This window comes from Chaetodon auriga, chromosome 10, assembly GCF_051107435.1.
Source record: "Chaetodon auriga isolate fChaAug3 chromosome 10, fChaAug3.hap1, whole genome shotgun sequence".
NCBI lineage: Eukaryota > Metazoa > Chordata > Actinopteri > Chaetodontiformes > Chaetodontidae > Chaetodon > Chaetodon auriga.
This window is the reverse complement of record NC_135083.1, coordinates 9,770,286-9,791,566: the sequence shown is the minus strand read 5'-3', so window position 1 is coordinate 9,791,566 and position 21,281 is coordinate 9,770,286. Positions and strand designations below refer to the sequence as shown.

The 21,281-nt window shown below is 40.8% G+C and overlaps 2 protein-coding genes across 2 annotated transcripts; both read right to left on the bottom strand.

Moving 5' to 3' along the window:
• Nucleotides 1-1,353: 1,353 nt before the first annotated feature.
• csf1b (colony stimulating factor 1b (macrophage)) lies at nucleotides 1,354-12,419 on the bottom strand. The gene is made up of 8 exons (XM_076741843.1): nucleotides 12,321-12,419; nucleotides 10,905-11,024; nucleotides 10,761-10,823; nucleotides 10,485-10,655; nucleotides 10,136-10,337; nucleotides 9,920-10,056; nucleotides 1,515-1,558; nucleotides 1,354-1,390 (listed from the first exon to the last, which is right to left on the bottom strand). Exons 1-8 carry the CDS (start codon nucleotides 12,360-12,362, stop codon nucleotides 1,354-1,356), a joined length of 816 nt encoding a protein of 271 aa, XP_076597958.1. The 5' UTR covers nucleotides 12,363-12,419.
• Nucleotides 12,420-16,438: 4,019 nt separating this feature from the next.
• ren (renin) lies at nucleotides 16,439-21,058 on the bottom strand. Its single transcript, XM_076741119.1, has 9 exons — nucleotides 20,588-21,058; nucleotides 20,056-20,203; nucleotides 19,527-19,650; nucleotides 19,218-19,336; nucleotides 18,913-19,109; nucleotides 18,371-18,493; nucleotides 18,140-18,281; nucleotides 17,944-18,042; nucleotides 16,439-16,970 (listed from the first exon to the last, which is right to left on the bottom strand). The coding sequence occupies exons 1-9, from the start codon at nucleotides 20,662-20,664 to the stop codon at nucleotides 16,809-16,811; spliced, it is 1,191 nt and encodes a 396-aa protein (XP_076597234.1). The 5' UTR covers nucleotides 20,665-21,058; the 3' UTR covers nucleotides 16,439-16,808.
• Between the last annotated feature and the right edge of the window lie 223 nt (nucleotides 21,059-21,281).

The window sequence follows — 21,281 nt, the reverse complement described above, 5'->3', positions numbered from 1 at the left end:
CAGAGGTTGTGGGGTAGACCTGGGTTTTGTTTTTTTGTTTTTTTTTTGTTTTTTTGTTTTTTTTTGTTTTTTTGTTTTTTTACTCCTCCGCTTCATATTCTGACACAAAAACAAATAAGAGGCCAGCACACATGCACATAAACACATGTGGCAATCCTTTGACAGGATTTACTGATTTGGTCCTCTCTGAGACACACACACACACACACAAAAATCAGTCAGACATAACATGTCAGACATTATGCAGTTTACTATTATAAATTATTAGGCAAGACTATGACTCAGTAAACACGGGTGAAAGTCAGGACAACATTGAAGAACACACTAGCCTCTCTCACTCCTCTCTCACTATTATCACATATTTGCCACCAGTAATGAGGAATGAGGAATATCATGCATGCATATGAGTCCACCAAATCAGTCAAAACATGTCTTGTGAATCCATTTGAATAATTTCTCTCTCTGCCATTAATATCGTCTCAGTGTGTGTGTAACCAGAATATTCTTCAGAAGAACATATTGAGACTGTTCACACCATTGTGCAATAAAGCTGAATAAATCAAATCTTCAAATATTTGGACATGATATTTACAAGTTGGCTGCATGAAGACTGTGTATTGATCTGCACAGTAAGCTAATCATTTCCAAATGGGTAGAAGTCACTGTTTGGCTGGGATTTCTGACTCCTCATAGTGTTTACTCAAACAGAATGCAGGCTATAAAGTGCCTTAAATCACTTAACGTGGTAATTGCCCGCCCTTTAAATGTAACTTCATTGGATTCATATACAGTGTAAATGCAATGTTAGCAGGACAGCTGGAGAACATTGTATTTTAGATTTGGTAGTGATGGAACTTTAATTATCAATACAGAGATTGAATACAGTCAAACAAATAAATAACTTGTGTTTCACAAACAACATTACAAACAGTTGGTTAAGTGGTAGCAAATGGGGACACATTATTCCACATACAACATATAACTATTGTAAAAATAAAAACTTTTTGTGAACTTGAAAAGATACCTGCAGTAGATAACGCGTGAACATAATATACATAGCACATTTTTCCAAATATGGTCCACCTTTGCTCTCAGTCAAAGCCAAGCTTCTGATTAAATAGGTGACTATGATACATTACACACACAATACTGATATGCAAACATGTTCATGATGGATAAAATGTACAGCTCCGTCTGCTGCTGCAGCGATGTCTTCTTTACTGTCTGAGGAGAGAGAAAACACGCATTCGTGTTCTGAATCAAAACAGACATAGTTGTGTAAGACATTTATTCTGTTCCAGCTTCAGCTGTTAAACCGTCCAGAAAACTAAAGATGTCAGAGGGATACTCACATTATTGTGAGTCCATCTCTATGTCCTGCAGGTCTCTGCTGAAGTTCAATTAACAAAGATATGGATTAAGTCAATATTATTCATAGAGCAGGTCTACTGTACTCTTGATCATTCAGAACAATAAAAATCATCATTTAACATTATTAGATTCATAGTTCTTACCTTGAGTTTGTATATGATCTTGATCTGTGAGGGTTGTGAGTTTTCTGTTTTGGAAAGAAAAGACTTCATGAAGTAAAAGCACACAACTACAGGGTGATTAAATATGCATATATACAACACACACACCCCATTTATTAAATTTTGAAGTAACTAAATCATACAAGACAGAGTCCTTACTGATGAGAGAGTGGGAGGCAGGTGACTGACAAACTTCCATGTGAAAACTGAGACAAAAAAATATATTTGACAGAATTTATTGATGTCATTAGTGAACAAATTGACAGGGCAGCAGAGGGTAATGCTGGAAGGAGCAGAGACGTCTTTATACATGATTCAATATTGCGTCCACTATGACAAGTCATTATAGCAATCCTGCGATTCCAAGCAGCACCACAGCCTCTAACACCCCTTAAACTAAACTAAAAAACCTTTTACAACCAACTTGCAAATGTACAGCTGGTGAGTGATTTGCCGTCCTTGGCAATGATATGTTTACATTATATTGTCTCTCAGCTGCAGACAAAGCTAGAGCCCAGTTCTCAGCTGGAGGGTGGTGACTCATGGTGGGTCACAAGTCAGTTTCAAGAGGATCCCAGCAAAAATTAATCATATCTTGTTGAAGTCTTTTGTATTTTCAGTGTTGAATTTTGTGATGTTGTGTTGGACGGCAGTGATGTGAATTCCAAGTCTTTTGAAAGAGATGGTTTGTTTGGCTCTGTGTTCTATACAGAGCTGTATGTTTGGTTTGTTTCTGGAACTTCATACAGTTACAGGATTTAATCCAATGAAGTTTTATTAGCACTGCCATATTACTCAGATTTCAGGTGGACAGAGTTCACATATGTCCCAGACAGCTTGCATCCAGGATCAGGGCTGCCAACAACCAAAGATGAAAAGAGGACATTGACCTTGGTTAATACAGTCTGTGGGACAGATGAGACAGAGCAGTACAGCACAGCAGGACGAAACAGCAGTGAGCTATTTGCACCATCAAAGGGAGTAATACACACTATTGTAATATATTCCCATGCATGCTGTAATTCCAAGCACTGTTTCTTCTGGCTGCAGTATCTCTCGTCCTGCTCTCACAGGGACTAGTTACAGGGACACTGTGTCTCTGTTAAACTTTCTCGTGACTCACAAATAACAGGTTTTGAGTTTAGTATAATGAAAAATCATTCATGTAAATTACATTCTGGGTTTAACATTAAACGGTTGCCGACACGCCCTCATGTTGCCCGAACAAATCAAATACAAGTGATAACCAAATAAGAGGAGTCCTCAAAGCTGCTCCCTCATGAGGACTATGTACAAAAAGACTTTTTTGTCCACACAGCACACAGAAAGTCTTCTCAAAGTCTTCTGTGCTCACCAGCTAATATTTATGTGTCAACACCTTCATGTATCATTTCTCAATTAAGATGAATTGCTTTTGCAATCTTATTAATAAATATGTGCCAGTACTGTCAAGTACTGCTGACAAAACTGAAAAGAACAACATGAGTAATCCAAACAAAACAGTTCAGCTAACAACTGCTTTGTGAGGAAATATTTAAGTGCAACAAGTTTTTCCCTTTTATTTACTTTTCATGTAATGTGATTCTCCCAATGACCCAATGATCCCTGCAGTGGGAAACATCACAGAACGCCTCCTCATAACATGCCCCAACTTCACTGAATCCAAATCTCACTCCAAAACAAACTGAAAAGTTGGCAGCCCTGCATTCAGTAGCTATAAACTCTCACAGGGCTCAATTTGTTATGATCTATTTGTCTCGCATGGTCGGACTAATCTCCATAGCACTGTGTCAGAGCTGGAGAATGATTTAACCTGACTCATTATCATTCTGCTATAGAGGGGGGAAAAGACTGTAAATAAAGATGGATGACAGGTCTCTACTCCCTCCTGTTGAACAAAAATGAAGCAAAAATGGTGCTGTCACATGGAGCCAGAGTGTGCCCAGCAGTGACTGGTGGATGGAGCTGCAGTACTGAGGCCATACACTCATTTGCCTCAATCACACGTTAGGATTAGCTGTCAATCATGATGTTACAACCCCATTTTATAACAACAAATAACTAATTAATAGAAGCCATCTTTGTCCCATGTCCTATCTTCTAGCATAAAGGGCCAGGTTTATGACCTATTCTGCCGCCAGCCACCAAAGGCCGATTGAAATGTCAGAGGAGATGTCATGTCGTCCATCTTTTTGTACAGCCATTACTTTAAACTAAACACAATGGCCTTGGGAGGCACAAAGTCCAGACCTGTGTGGGGGGGCATTTGCACAATGGGAATGACTAAATCCTCACAAAAGAAAAAGTAACAGCTTCTTGCTTGTCTATGGTCGTACCATTGGTGACCAGGTGAGGATTGGGGTAACTTGCCATTTTCAGTGTGTAGGTCACCAGTTTGAAGGTTGTTGTTTCCCGTAGCATGGGGATTTCGAAAATGGTAACACACAGATAGTAAGGAACAATGGACAAGAATTTCTGTCTGAAATAGGCTTAAACCCACAGTCTGCATCAGGCGAGTCAACCTATACATTACATCAAAGCCTGTATGCTTGACCATCTGTCAGTGCACAGTGCACTGAGTTTAGCTTTGCAGGATTTTGTTTGCCACATATAATCAGAAATGATTGCTGGAGTTGCATCTGTGATTACACAACTAATTCACCACAGCTATTGCCATAATTGAGTGTATAAATGGCATTGAATAGGCTATTATTTCAGGGTGTCTAGTGGTGTTTATACATGCAATTAACTCTTGCCTCGCAAGGTAACTTCATGAGTGCACAGGAGCTAAGAGCTCATCTAGTCAGGCTTCAAGTTATGTGGCCAAACCACAGTGGTTCACGCCAATCAGGGCCCTACGAGGAACGACTAGCAGATACGTGTGTGGTTATGTGTGATACCAAGAGAAGCAACTGTTTGCTCCAAAACAACAATCGTCCCGAAGAGATTAATGTAGATGTTGCTGAGCATCAATTACATCAGAACGGGAGAGTTTTTCTTCAATGAAAAAAAGCAAAGAATGGCATTGAAGGCTTGTCTTGTCTTCTCTAACTTTGGAAAGAGTCCAACTATGTCATTTGGTTCATTGATCTGATTGGTTGAAGTTAGCCTGTGATAGATGGTGACAGATAGATGGTTCCTCCAATCACCTGGCCGAGTATTTTTTGGAAAATTGCTGCCCTTCCCAAAGTCTCCACGGAGGACTTCTGTTTATCAAACCATCTAGCACGTGGGAAGCTCAGGACATAGAGGGGGTCTGTCTCCTGTCCACATGTCACAAGTCTTTGGGACACTGAACCCCGGGTTGCTCCCCAGCCACAGAGGACAATCAGCCCTCCTAGCTGCCACTCCCAAGCCCTGATAAATGGGAAGGTTTGAGGTGGTAAGGGCATCCAGGGTAAAACATTTATGTGGATTATAAAATCCATGCCAGGTTGGGTGGGGCCTGGTTTGCCATTGAGATAGAAACAGGTGGTCCGCTGTGTCGAGATCACGGTCAAAAGCAGAAGTGGCAATTAATTATGTTTGCTAATCCAGACTTCATGGTGAAAAAATGAATACAGCAGCACATTTAGCTGCAAAATATTCACAAAATGTTGTTGACATCCTCATAAAGCATTTTAAGACCTTGAATCCCCCTGTAGACAAACATTCTCAGACACAGATGATGTTAATTTAAGTCAGAGAGAGTTCAGTGCTTAGCGCTTAGCCCTCAAGGGGCCCTCAAGGGGCTGTTGGCAGGGCTGCATTTACCCACACACTGTGGCAAAAAGCAGATGAGACAGGAGACAGAGTGAGCAGGTTCATAGACAAAAGCTACAGGTGAAAGCAAGCTCAGAAGATCACTGCAGAGTGACAGAACGGAGTTGTGCACCTCATCAATATTTGTCCATCACTGCCAGTAAAAGTCAGGAAAATAAAGATAAACAATCAATCTTTCCTGTCAAGTCTTACAAAAACTCAATCAGATTGCACCACGAATGCTGAGAGAATAAATGGTAAATGGTCTGGTAAAATGACACAATGGAGGCAGACAGAAAGCAGACTCACACGATGGGGATTTGAGGAGATCAAAACATTGTATTACAACACTCGAATAGCAGTATTGTTAGCAGCATGAGGAATTGAACTTCAACAAGTTTGTAGAAGTTGGCTACAGGGTTACTGCGCCAATTAAAAGTGAATTCAAAATAATCACAGAACTAGAACATGATAAGAAACTTTAGATAATAATTAATTTCCTCCGGCTCGTCACCCCCCATGAATAGTTATAAATGAACCAGGGGTTTAAATGATGTAATGTATTTGTGCTGTTTAAATATTGTGTGTGTTTACATATGTTCTTGTGTGCTGTGTGGAATAATGTATTAAAATAGCCTATGTTATATTCCATTGTGCCACAAGGAGTGAAATTTTAATAATATAAATCAATTCATGTGTATGTGGTACAGCATCGCCCCCAGCATGTACAGAAGTGTAGCAAACCCAACAAAAAGCCGCTTCCCACAGCTTTGAATACATTACCCTTTACCCTGAAAACATTTCAGCACAGGGTCCCAGATCCTATGGGACACACCTCTGTCTTCATTACAAACTCTCAGTCTCTCCAGAGATGATATGTTTGCATTCCTCTCAACCACAAACCACAAATGGACGCAGTTTCCATGTTCCACACTCGTAAGAAACTTTTTTGCAATCACCATTCCACATATAAAGGCAATTTTTTTTTCATACATGTTGGCAAAACAAGGTGCTCTAAAAAAAAAAAAAAAAAAAAGCTATGAGCATATCAGGTTCTCAACATTTCCCAAAAGCCTCTGAAAAACAAGGAAAGATGCTTTTCCAGTCTGTGTAAAGTTTACTGCATGACCAGAAAGAACGTGTTAAATTACAGATCAGACCTACACTGATGACAAACATGTGAGGCCTCAGGGGGAAAAAAAAGCTGTGTAACTTTGCCCTGAAACAATAGAGTCAGTGTAACATTTTAAACTGTATAGAGCTATGTCTGACACTGAATGAACAATCATTAATGCTTTCCAGACATTCATCCCAAACTTCATCTTTAAATTCTACATCCAGCTCCTCCGCCCATGCCTGTTTAAGTCCTGCGGTGTTCAACAGAGCTCTGTTCTGTAGGATCTGAGGAAAAAGGGGAAACCATCCTGCTAGTAACAGGATCAAGATTATTTTGTTTCCCCAACTGCAAATCACTGTGGTATGAGTTCACAAAGGTTGGATTATGGCCATTGATTCCACCAGGGATTCAGGATTATGCATCACTTGCAACCTCTTTTTGTCCCATCTCAAGGTCTGACTCACTGATAACGTTTGGCAGCAAAATGAAATTTGCCCGGTTTTACATCTGCAATTATCCATGTGGCAAAGTACTGTGTAACACACACACACACACACTGAAATGACAGAAGACAGCATCAGAGGGAAGAGAAAAGATAAGATTGGCTGACAGAGGTTGTGGACTGATGTGTAGCTGGTGAACAGGAAACTATTTGGCACCCACTGTCTCAAAAAGCGACAACTGCAACCCCTTAAAGAACCAATGGACGATTTGCAATGACACCTCAGTAGGAACCCTCCCTGATGGGGCCTCCCTGTCGTTCCGAATTGCTTTGATTTGCGTAGCAGTCTTAAAGTTTTAAATCAAAGTCAATGATGGAAAATGAAGAGGAATGGAAAAAACTGCATGAGGAAAATAGAAAGCAAGACAGCTGTAAGTGGGGTGGATAATGCCGATTAAGTGTACTAGTTGTCTCAGGAGGACTCTCTCTCTGTCGCAGTATTCTACTCTGTCATGTAATGATGCCATGACGCCTTCCCATTTTCTAAGATCAGTTGTTTTTCCAGGTTTTTTTTTTTTTCTTTCTCTGTTTTTTGGGCAGCATTTTTCCAAGTCAAGACCCATGAGCAGCATTTCCAAAATGATTACTTTATGTGTTGGTGAACACTGGTCTTATGATGTGGGTTCTTTGAAAGGTTGAAGTCATTTGGTTATTAAATTAGTTGTTGTTGTTCTGGTTTTTATTAACAGCACTGTCAGCAGCTAATCTTGCACACTATTGGACCTAGTAGTCAAGGTTTGTAATGTTCTGTATATTTTGTGAATATTTGAAGTAAAAAAAAAGTTCAGATTTTGTACATTTTTCTTTCATGTCAGACTATTTATAACATAATGGTGATGAATACTGGTTTGCGGGGCCTCCTGGGAATCAAATGACTTCTGACCGACTAGCAAAGTCCTATTTGTGCATGCACACATTGTGAGGAGGTCTGATGTGACTGAATGACTGTCGTTATCCTTCAGTTCTGGTGCAGCTTGACAGCTAAAATCCATCCCCTGCCTTTCATGTGATCAAAACTTTCATGTGATCAAAATCGACATGCCAATCAACGCAACACATGTGTGTGAAATCACTAAACACACAAGATCCAGCACTGTCACCTGTTGACTGCTGCCTCTCTGTGTGCAGTCTGCATGTTCGTGCAGACACTACAGATATGGCCCACACCAACCAAATGCATCACATGCATATAATGTATTAGCAACACTGCTGCGACCAACAGACCAAAGCTGTAGCCTCAGATTCACAATTAGTCCCCAAGCACTTTGCTGTGGCTGTCCAGTGCTCCTACATACATGTTTATCTGGGTCAGATGCAGAATACACTTTCTCCACAAGGATTAATGAAATGTAGCTTATTCAACTTGGCACAGCAGACAGTAATCACAACCACAGAGCAGCTTTGTCTACCATCACCGAAATGTTTATACTCTTCTAAGATGCAAAATGCATTGCAAGCAATTTTTTTTTTTACAGCTCATTAGCCTGTACAGTCTGAATTCCACACAGATAAAAAAATTGAAGACGCATTCCACATACTGCCAGAGAGCTAATAACTAAGACCAGCTTCGAGTTCAAGACAGCGACGTTTCTGCTTATGCTCCTTTTCATCAAATTACCCATCACCAGACCTATTAGCATATCATTCCTTTAGAAAAAAAAAAACGTTTTTTTCCAGGAATGATCTGCAGCTGCTGCTGTTTCACAGGGCCTTAACTTTATTGGGTTCTTAAAGCTGGAGTGGGTAATGTTTAGAAACCAACAAGAGTAAATGAGATTTTGAAAGTGTACAACCGAAAAGTCCCCCCAGGCCTCCCTCCAACAGCACTCCCACAAAAAAACACATGAACATGCTGCCGGAGGATGACTCAGCAACGGAAAAATGGAAATGCAAACCAGCCAATTCCACACCTTTAGCTCATTGATCTTGGTGCTTTGTGCTACTGGGTAAGCTACTGAACGAGGGTCTGTTAACTCAGGGGGTGTGAACTGGAGTGCAGCGCATCACTGCCATCACTGACCGTATCCAACTACCTCATGTCTCCCTCACATGAAAGAAAACACCTAACATGATCAAAATAAACGTAAACAACCAACATAGCTACTGTCAGTACTCACAGCTGTCGAACTAGCACTGGGAAACTTTGGCTGCACTTTCTATGCCATTCATGTGTGACTAGCTCGCCATAGCTTCAGCAATATATCTGCTTAGCCTTGTGGAAGACTTGGGTCATGTGCAATGAGTCTGTATGAACACAGGCAGAGTGTGTTCAGGTAGGCGGGTATGTAGCTAGACAGGCAGGTAGGCCATCCAATCATGACATTCAGACCGAATAAAATGATTGGATGGGCTTATTACAGACCTGCAACAGCCACAGATGCAGGATTTTTCTCTTTCTTGTCAGAGCATTTGATTTATTGATTGCTGTCTGGATGTCAAGAGAATTTCAACAAATACCACATGAAAAGCTTGTAAAATACATGATCTACTCTAGCTTTAAGCTCCTCACACACCTTCTTGTTTCATGTTTTTTGGGCACATAAAAGCATTGAAGTTGCTGCAGGATTCATTTTGTGAAATAATTTGGAGTTTTTAAATCTTACATTTTGTCGAGGTCATGACTCATGAATAAGTAATATGATACATAATGAATAAGGACAAATGTGGATTGTGAGGCTCAGCCAGTTGAAAACTGCCACTCTGAGCCAAACAATACATTTTCTGAAATAACAGCTGATGGCACCGAAGACCCTCAAATAGCAAAGAGAACTGCACTTGTATGCATTTGCAGACTTTTGTGTTTCTGTAAAATAGCACATGTGCTCTCGCCAGTGAGTTGAGCCTCCACCTTATTTTGTTATGCTCAGTACTTACCAACAAGGGAGGGCTAGTACTCCTGCAGGAGGGAGTGCCCCAGAGAGCACAGACAGAAGCTGCCAAGGTCTGCTTTATTGCAGTATGACTGGAATGCATTGCTAGGCTTTATTAGGGCATGTGAGATTTGGGAATTAAAAAACAGAAGCCTACCTTTTGTGTGATGAGACAGTAGACAGTAAGTATGAACAGCAGTCCTCCGCAGACAGAAGTGATGATGAAGCCAAGCTTGTACAGATCTCTTACTGGTCTTCTGTGCGAGGCCTTGACTGAGTTCCTATCATAACTGTCTGCAGAAAAGGACACATTATCTGTGATCCCAGTAGCTCCAGACAGGTGCGTAACTTTAAAGCAGATACAGATTCCCACCTGTAAAATGTTGCATGGGTAACTCTGTGTATAGCTCCGTGGTAGAGCCAAAGATGTCTGTGTATTCGTGCTGGCACCTCCAGTCGACAGGTGCGTCGCTCATTGTCACCAGCTCCCAGTAAACAGACAGCACCTCTGAAGCTCTCTGCAGTGCCTCTGAAGGAGACCCACTGTAGAGCATCTCAAAACTCTCTGGCTTATCCTGCAGCAGATTCCCAGAATCATACTTTAAGTATTTTCAGAAGTATTGTAGATTTATCTGACATCAGTTCCTCACATCACACATTTCTTTTCTTTGTTATTTATGACAGGAAATGTAATACATCAGTCCTGAGAATCACACACTCACCTCAACCTCTTCATTAATTTCAGGCACACATTTCTGAGAGTAGATGTTGAGGATGAGCGCTCTCAGGGACTGGACGTATCCATCATTGATTGAACCCCGACCATACTTGAAGTGGGTGGTGAGGAGCTCCAGGATCCAGGGTAAAGCAGCTTTTACAAAGCAACACTTACTCTGTGGGAAATCACAGCACAAGCTAATAAACATGAAAGCACGGTGCACCCAATGGAAAGTTTGAATCAAAGGCTTCCAAGTCCCATAAAACAAATGTTATCTTACCAAACTTCTGCGTTCAATGAATGTGTAGGTTATTGAGCATCCACTTCTCAATTGGTTGTCCATCTGCACAAACAGCAGGAAGATTTCAGCTAAGGCTGTTTAGTGCGACCCACGCGTGATTTCTAATGTTGCTTCAAGACCTACCAGATGTCTGACTGTCAGCAGGTGCTCCCGAGTGATGGAGTGTCTGCATGGACCAGGGACCTCAGCCATAGTCAGAGGGAAGCTCAGGATTATAAGCACACACAGACACTTTACCTGCAACTGACACAACCAATATATTACCTTCCCATCCTTCAAGTCTTCGAGGAGGGGGCTAACACTCATTCTCCTCGAAGACTCCCGAACACCAACTCTCCACCATGGGAACATTGTGCAAATGTGTCATCCTGACCTGAGCCATTCAATTTGAATGCACTCCACAAAACAGCCTCTCTGAATATCTTTTCTTCATAAACGGAGTTCCTTATAAAGCATTTTACAAGGAAAACCACGTTCAAAGCAAACTTAAATGGAACTTCCTCCATCATGTTCCATAACAGTTTAACGGGATGCTTCAGGGCAATTTTTTCCTTTCCATCCAAATTGTAGATAACATTGCGCTGAATAAACTACACATTTCCTCTCTACCATTGCAAACTGTGTCACAGTCCTGATGCAGGATCAGGTTTCAGGTCGTTTTTGGCCAGTTCACACGGGGCCTCTTTCCTGCAACACTACCAGTGACTGATGTTTAACTGTGTATGACCTTAGAGAAACCTACTCTGGTATCAGATTAGTTCCAGTTATGGTCAAATAGTGCCCTCTACCATGGAAGCTTGGTTTTGGAGAGCAACATGCACAGACGCCTGCTACCAAGTGCCTCTTGGCAAGTGTAACAGTGAAATGGCCTCCAGATGGATTTAATCCTCCCACTAAGGATTAAAACAAGCATATGTTGCTTCACACTGCAAAATGTCTGCACTGGAAGGCATTCATTTATAACCATCCCGTGGACTCCTTTAACCTGTGACTTTGATGCAGCTTTTACAACACAGATGCCAGCGAAATATTGAATTTAAACAATAAAACATTTATGATTTATTTGTTGCTGACTGATTTGACTCTTGAGATGTGTTAAGACCAAAGAGACAATTCTTTGAAATGCACCAGGCATGAGAAGTATTCTTCTTGTACTTTGCTGTCTATTCCATATGTAACACATTCGAACAGAGGACGTTGAAAAAGTGATTCTTAAAGTGAAACAAGATGCTACGTGTGAGCTCAAAGACTATAGCTCCAGCGTCCGGCTATTACTGGGAACCCACTTGATGAATTATGATGGTACATAATCCAATTAATGTAATCTAATAGAAGGATTAATGTCACTGGTATGTGGAGCACATGATGCAAATGTCAACTGTCACATGATTGGTTTCCTCTGTCTATGATATTTGCGTTCAGGCCGAGCAAACTCAACAATTAACAAGCTCACACATGCATGCTCTATTCTTATCCTGCATTGCACTGGATGCATCAGTGGATTTCTGCTGCAGTGATAACAGAAAAGTTCTCACCTACCTTAGCTTTGCTCTGAATCAGGGTTGACACAAGGATGGTCATCTGGTACGTGTTTGACAATGGAAAACACCAGACTCCACAGTCACACACATTGAAGCAAAGAGATCCTTTTCATATATTCACTTTCACTCCACAGAAAGGAATTCGCTGTTAAGTAAATCTGACACTTCGTCATGAGGCGCTGTCCGTCAGTGCACCGCTCGACGCGCTCCTCCTGCAGTGAGTTCAAACTGAGACTAAGTGTTTCAGCTGACAGACTGCCCTTTTAAAGACCTCCCAACTCTCCTCTGTTTGACAAGATGCAGGGTCCTGTGTCTCTGCAGATGTGTCCTGTCAAGTTAGTTAGTGTTTGAGGATTTCATAATTAAGTTTTCTCCAGCAAGTCTGGCAAAGCATTAAGAAACAAAAAACTAAACACTTGTTGGAGCCTGAAGTGGTTCATGATAACATCTGTTCTTTTTATTGAAACTCTATCCCTTGAAAGCAGCTTGTGTTCAAAACACTGGTCCACATATGATTTTTTTTTTTCATCAGGGCTGCGAAACTATATTTTCCTCTGGGGAATAGATGCTGTGAGCAAGAAAAATAACATTCACTCTGTGCTCACAGGGAAGATCACTGTTGGGGTCAAAGAATTCTGAACCCTTAGGTTTTGGCTTTTGTTTTCTTTTAGACATCATGTTGCATTAAAGGAAAGTCGTTTTTTTTTTTTTTTTTTTGGGACAGTGGGTGTTTACTTCTATTTGAAAGACCTGACTTCACTAGAGAGACACACATAAACGTCTTAATGAGCTACTTTTGATGAGGATTTTTTCTCATAACAGATCAACAGTCCCCAGCAGGGAAGGGAAAAAAACAAAACACATTTGGCCTGGGATCAATTAACACAGGAAGTGAATTTCTACACTCTGAATTATGAACACATTTCTACCGTCGTAAACCTAACATCGTAAACTCATGTATCTGAGTCATTTAGTGCTGTCGACTGTGAAATGGATTGCCTTTACTGCTAAGAATTCGTGGGAAGTGACTAAGTACATTCACCACAATTTGTACAATTTTGAGATACTTGAGTTCAAGTGTTTCCATTTTGTGATACTTTTGTGTACTTATGATCTCACTACGTTTATCTGACAGCTGTAGTTAGTAGTTGCTGTGCAAATTAACCATTTACATACAGATAGACTATAATACGTTGTTTCAGATACCCAACAGGATGTTAAGTAGTTCAAATTGGCTCCACCGATGACAGCAACAATATCATTTCATTAACTAACATCATCTAATGACTTAATAAATCTAATTCTCTAATAGGTATAATAATAGAATACAGAAAGTGCCATGACGCGTCTGTATAATAGGGTGCATGTGTCACCTGTCTAATGAGTATCTTTTGATACTTGGAGTGCATTTTGTTGATAATACTAAATGTAAATATTCTAATTTTGCTTGAGTACATGCAGTGCAATGTAAATCGCTTGTAAAAATGTCAATACGTGTAACAGAGTACTTTGAACTGTGGTATCATTACTTTTACTTAAACTATAACTTTATAATAGTAAGTGTTCAAACATAGTGTGACAGCACCACATGTAATTCAATTTCTCATTTGTAAGAGGAAAAATGTGTTATCTCTTATTTCAAAACAAATCCTGCTTTAAAGACTAAGTCTGGTAATATTTGTACTTGTTAACGAGTCACATGAAGACAAAAAAACCACTGATTTTATCCTGCTGTCAAGTTTTGTCTTATTCCTCTGTGACCGCCATTAAATGTCAAATGACAACACCACTGCTGCTGCAACTTGCATCTGTTAATACCAGCATCATCCAAATCTGCAGGTACACATAAATCATTCACCCATCACACACAGGGGTGTGCTGTATCATTCCATCCACGATGATACCATATTTAATGTGATAAAAAAAAATATCGTGATAATGGCAATATCCAGACTTTCTGATGCCACAGTGTTGTACCGTTAGCTCTCTGCCTGTTCACATGGCTATAAGTAACATTGTAATTGGTTCCATGGTGGACTTCAGTCATAGCATCAAGCAGCGCAAGCTTTCCAGCTGATTTCTTTCTTGTGTGTTGTACTGATTTATGAGTGTTTTCTTTATGATTTATGTTAAAAATTAGAGAGGCTGCTTTCAGTTATTTTAAATGTTTCTGCGAGTGGATCTTGGGACATTTGAGTAGCCAAACCAGAAAAAAAAGAAAGAAAGAAAGAAAGAAAGAAAAAACTCTGCAGAAGAAACTGAGCTGAACCATTAACATCTAAAATAAAAGCTTTATAGACAGCTGTAATAGGGCTCATTTATCCTGAGGACAACATGTTGTGAACCTGGACTCTATGTGTGTCCCATCGGTTGTGTTGAAGAACACAGAACGTTCCTTATCATTACATACTGATTGATCCTGTTGGCGTGTCTGGAGATTAAAATCATTAAGTTTAGCTGAGCTGTGTACCAACCCGCAACCCATGAATTACACCGTAATTTTTATGAGTTGGCCCGTCTGATCCACGGATAATCGCCCCATGGATAAAACTGCAACCCAAACATCGCTAATTAATACGTATTAGTGCATGAAGTGTGTATACATCTGCCAGTCTAAATAGTTTCCGACAAGTTCACTATTTACTCCTCTCCGAGTAACATTTGCTAAAAACTCCAGTGCCCAGCAGACTTAGGAAATTCTTTTACTCTTTTGAAAAATAAAGGATTAGCTATATGTACGCCATTTTGAAAGAGTTACGTCTTGAGTAAGAACCAGTGCAGTTGGGATTGAGTGGCACAGACAGACTGTTGTTTTGAGTCTTTTCACACAAAATAACATCAGATGAAATCTGTCTAGGTGTCTAGCTCAGCTTTTTATGTTTACAGCATATAATAAATTTACAAGAGTTTTCAGATTCTTGTGTAAGTTCAAGCACTTCATACACCGGAAAATCTAACCAAATCATGGCAGAATATTGCAGCTCGTGGGTAAAAGAATTTATTTATTTTTTTAAAACTGTGTCCATCTGTTTTGCATGAACTATTTTAGAATTTTTACCATTTCCACTTGGGCTTTTGCTTTTATGTGTTTTCAAACATGATGGTCTTCGTTCCATGGCAAACAAATGTCAAGAGTAAAACTGCAGGGGTTTGAGTTATTGATAAATACCAATATCTGCACTATTAAACTGCTGACATTAATGTAGCATAATGAGACTGCTAGACTGGCTCTGTCCTAAGGTAACAAAACCCCATAAATGCACACAAACACTTGTAAAACAAAAGGTTTTTATGCCTGTGTTAGTTTTTATCCTTAGGTTTTTGCACTTCTGCAACAAACTACATATAACATGTTATTTAGTGAGCTTTAGAGATGTTGGTCGGCTGATTTTGTTAGCTTCAGACAGAGACAGGCTAGCTAAATTTTCCAGCTCCACATTGAACAGACGAACATGAAAGTGCCGTCAATCGTAAAGTGTGTAATAAAGGACAGAGCTGACCACATAATGAGACGGAGATGACTGATACTGAGACATTTCTGCAGTGGTTTGAACATACAGATGATTCAGCTCCAGTACAGACATATCCACCCTCACCTCGCTGCCTGCTGTCAACAGATAAAGTCCAAATCAGACAATTCATGGATGTGAAAGCGAGGAAGCTCAATACCCTCACTGTCACATCTTTGAAGCTTGACAGGACTTTCCTGACCAATTCAGATAAAATGAGACAAAAAGATATGACAAGAGCGCCTGATGAATATGTGTGCTTTCATTGTTTTGTTATCTTTGCGCCTCTTGTGCCTGCTAAGTAAGCAGAAACAACTCTGTAGAGTCAGTCTTAACAACACTCTGAAGAGGTGTGGTGACCCATGAAGAGTTTCGTATTTCAGAATAGTTTCACTCTGATGCTAAAAACAGGATTTCAGCTCTAAATCATTGTTCCAGGAAAAGTCAGCGACTGTGAGCTGCATGGAAACTTTAAAGAGAGCGACTGATCAGGTGTAGCCAATTACTGTGTATCTGCTAGAGCAGATTTTCACGTGGTTACAAAATGCATTCAACCGACTTGAGGAGAGATGGTGCAGTCCTTAATAAAGTCAAATCAAATTCAAACCACAGTAAACAATTTAATCTTGTTATTTCAGTACAATACAGATATAGATTTCTGCTGTTGCTGTATGATAATAATCAGCAGAGTCAAACACACAAGAACTTTGCATTTGCTGGTAAATGCTTATAAATAAAAAACATTTTTTTTTTGAAGGTGTCAGTGCAACTAGTACAAAATATTATATAGAGGAAAGCAGGATTTACAAGAAATGAAGAACGATGCTCCTCAATGCTTTTCTTTACCTCTAAAACAGATGTGATATTGAGCTATCTTAAAAAGCAACTGAAAGGAGGACCGGACAAAGATAAAATAGCAGCAAGAGGAAGATAGAGGAAAAAAAGGCAGAAAAATGCAGCAGATGTTTAAATTCCTGTCACACTGCTGTAGCAAACCCTATCCGGTTATTGCGACGGTCAAACTCTGTGTAGTAACGGGCAATGAAGTTGGCTCCCAAAATCCAGATCGGACCTGTAGGGGGCGGCACATCCAAGCCCCTGAAGGTGACGGTGCAGACTTCCCCTTCGATCTGTGATTGCTGGAGCCACAAAGAAAAGTCAGTTTTTTCATAGTGAGCTGAGGAAGACACACTCAAATTCTAAAAATCCTGCATTCAGATTTCCACTTGAGTAAAAGTACAAAAGGTAGTATTGTTTTTGCAAAATGTACTGAAAGTATCAGAAGTAAAAGAATTGTCTGTGCATAATTAAGGAACCACCCAAGATCCTGAAAGAATTATTTTCTGCACTGATGCTCACAAGATGACATGTTATGTGCACAAGTTATTATGTTGTAAAACCAAATCAAAATTAGCACATAGTCAGCCCACATAAATCCCGGCGTGAGCCAGTCTCATCAGTTACATAATTGAAAACACGTGTGTGCAAGACCTTTAATCTATAATAATACATCACACTGCCCTGCAATCGACTGGCAAACAGTTCAGGGTGTACCCCGCCTCTCGCCCGTTGACAGCTGGGATAGGCTCCAGCCCCCCCGCAACCCCGAAAGGGATAGGCGGTGTAGAAGATGAATGAATGAATTAATACATCACACTGTGTAAGATGATCATGATCACTTAACTAGTAGATGCAGCTGTAAGATAAATGGACTGTAGTAGAGGTAACACTTGTACCAGTAGCATAATGGCTCTTTAGTAGTCATTAAAAAGCACTTATTAATGCCTTATTCTGGGGTTTGTGGTTATTAAGGGTTAGGATATCAAGATCATAATCCATGTACAACTTCCTTACTTACTATCAATAAGAAGTAATTAGGAGGTTATCAAGAATAAGGCATTGATAAATGCTTTCTAATGACTAACAAAGAGCCAATGTGCTACTAATATGCATGCTAATAAGCAGTTAGTTAATGGTGAATATGTGCACCTTAATATAAAGTGTTACTGTAGTGACTTAACATAGTACAAGCACCTTAAAATTGTACGGAAGCACAGTAGTTAAAACCATTCGCTTATATTAAAATGATTCAGCATTCGTCACCTCGCTTACCCATAAGATGTAATCTTCGTGAGTGAGTGAGTACTCCTGGCCACCCAGATGGAAAGTGACCCTGGGCAACGTCTTGACAGTGTCACAGTTGACTTTGTACTAACGAACGATAACATGAGAGAGAGGATGATGACACGACACATGACATTTTTACCCAAGAAGCGTGAGAAAGCATGGTGCTCCTGTAAAAACTCACTCCACTTTCATCCAGCTGTGCGCCGATGCTTCTCATCAGCACAGACACAGAGGAGGCCGGGCCTGTGATGTAGGATGAACCCGTGTCAATCACAGCTGTGCAGCCCTCAGCACAGAACATCATCTCCATCCCCACAGAAACACTGGAAGAACGAAAGAAGCAGTGGGAAATGCAACACCTTTTGTTTCTGAATGGATGCACACACACGAGTTACCAAAACAAAGATCTTACCCTTTCATGGTTACTTCCCATTTGCCCATCTCTCTGGTGTCCATATAATTAAAGTCTCCGGTGTAGTAGTTTGGGTCTGTGCCACCGAGGACCAGCTCTCCACCTGGAGAGTGTTTTGGGTCCCTGAAAACAAGAAATAACTCACTCATCAAGCCCACCTTTTGTATTTATCTGTGCAAATTCTCTTTGTCGCCTCTGAAGCTGTGATTTCAGTGATTCTCATGAAAGGTGATATGCTACTTCTGCTGGTTAAATCTCATGATATCTCATTCTCATGATGCTTCAAAGAAGAGACATCTTCATAGTTTTTCTTCAGTACTACAAAAAATATTAGATCCCCCCCCCCCCCCCCCCATTTGTCAAATTCAAGTCCTGACAGCACCTATGTTTAGACAAAACAGCTACATACGTTTTCATTATCTTTGAATTTATTATCTATTTTATCATCTATCTCTTTGAATTCCATTTCCTCTTCTGCAGAGGTGATTTCACACAAAATGACCTGGACGCTAGAGGAGGTCTGTTGACTCAGTCCAGCCCACCTGCTGTAGTAGACAGAGAACACCTCTTCCTTGAGGACATGCTGAGACATGATACGGTCAAACACCGGAGTGATGCCATCAATGGCCACGTTTGGGTAACCCATCCCCAGGACGCCATCAAACTTGGCAAAGATGAAGGGCATGGCAGACAGAGAGGTGGCCTCAGCAAACACCTGAACCACAGGAATACCACCAACCTGCAGGAAAAACGAAAAACAAAAAAACAAAACAAGCTGAATGTCAAAGGTTGGAGGTGTCAGGAGATGATGCTTATTTTTTTTACAGGGTGTTCATTTTGAACTCACCACGACCACATCCTCACTCAGAAATCCCCTGACGTTTCCTGAAGCGTACTGGATGGAAAATCCGGTTCCATTCTCGATGTGAGTCCGGGATTTGGAGGCATCGTACCTGTTGTGCGTATCTAAAAGTTCAAAATTCATTATAGTCACATTATTGATTTGGATAATTATTCTTTGCAGGTTGATCGCAACGAGAGACCCCTTCCACCCATTTCCTCCCTTTTCCCCTTTGATGCACTTTCAGGATAAAGATATCAGTCATTGCTGCTTTAAGTGAATGTTATTTTCCAGCTTGTATGTGTGGACACTTACAACAGGCCGTGGAGAACGGGGAGCAGCTTTGCGAGGGCACCCACAGGTTTGCTGAGCCCGTGTCAAACACCACGTTGAACATCTGAGCTGGAGAACCAATGCTGATTTCTCCATAATACTGAGTCTGATAGGAACAAACAGTAAAATACAGATTTATGATACAATTCTGACCGCCCAGCTACCGCTAAATCCTGTTTTTTTTTTTCCACTAGTACATGAAGCCACATATGACTTGAATGTAGAACATCTGGGATCAATGAGAACATAACATTGAGAGTATGACTCATACATAAAGCACATTTTAAAGTATGAATTCAAAGCCACCGGATATGCGGTTATGACACTGGTCTTGGATGAGCGTGTGCTTTAACATTCACAGCTAAAGTCTGTTTTTGTATTCATGACTAAAACGGCCAATCCGGTGACCTTCAACTCAGCACATCTAGATCTCACACTACCTGATTCACAACCTTCAAAAATATGGCCCACTGAAATGCTAATAAAAAAGCAATGCATAACATTGTCTCACATCCAAGTAGTTAACTAGAGGTGTTGGAACAGTCCCGTTGTTTGTGTTGTCTGTGCTCTTCTGGGCCAGCTCTGTCAACACCTGCTCTACAGAAACACCCATCTCCCTCAGTGTCTCTCTGATAGATGGCATCCTCTGCAGGCCGATTCTGAGAAAGAGAAAAAGGCAACAATTAAATTAACACAAAGAGGACCTGTTGACAAGATTATGGAAGAAAGAGGCGTATCTTCCATGCAATATGTGACACATACGCCTGGCCTTTAATAGAGCACAGACTGCTTTTCTCTCTGTGCCTAGCCAGAGAGAGGAACAAAAGTTAAGCCAGTGCTGGAAACATCAGCTTTTATAGTGACCAGTAAAACACATTTGTTTTCTTGTAGTTATTTGGTTTGGTTTTTGCTGTCATTGCACTGTTGCATCAGTGTATTTTCTTTTTCGTGAATCCGATTACAGCGCTAAATCCTGACTGTTACACTTAGTTCTCCTTTCTTCACGAAGAGCAGGCAGGTATATGGAGGAATACGCTTCTTACCTTCTCAAGGCATGGCTTGGGGTCGCTGTCAATGATACAGCAATTAAACACATCCAATAATTCATCAGCAGTAACATGGTGACTTCTCTGAATTCAGGCCAGCGATGAACGCTGTAGATACAAAGTTGGTTGTCCGGGTTTTGTGAATGTATTCCACGTTTCTTAAATGTTATGAAAGCTGCCACTCTCTCTCTGCTGCCTGGTCCCTCCACTCTTTTTATACCATGTCCTCTTCACCGTGCTCTCACCCATGGGCCACTGGCTCTTGCTGGGAGCCTTCCCAGAGGTGACCACTTGAAAACAAGCACTGCTTCCCTCCCCCAACCCATCCCCTCTACCCTCCTGTCTCGGTCACACAACCCCTTGAGTGATAAACAGGTCCCACTGAGAGGTCTGAACTCTGACCTCTTCAAAAACACTGAAGACAGAAAGCAGGGGTGCAGAGCTCCTGAGATTGCTGACGTTGGCAGGCTGGACACCTTGTATGCTGGTCTGTGAGAAGCTTTAGAGGGATTGAAAGATGCTCTGAGCTGTCAAGGCAGATTAGCCGGATGCTGCTTATGAAACTCAGTTACAAGACATTTTAAATCTCAGCTACTGCAGACTGTGCTCTGCAAACAAGTGCTTTAAGACATCTTTCCCTTCAGTGTCATTTGTTGATTTCTTACTTTCACTGGACGGTGTTCTGGGTTTG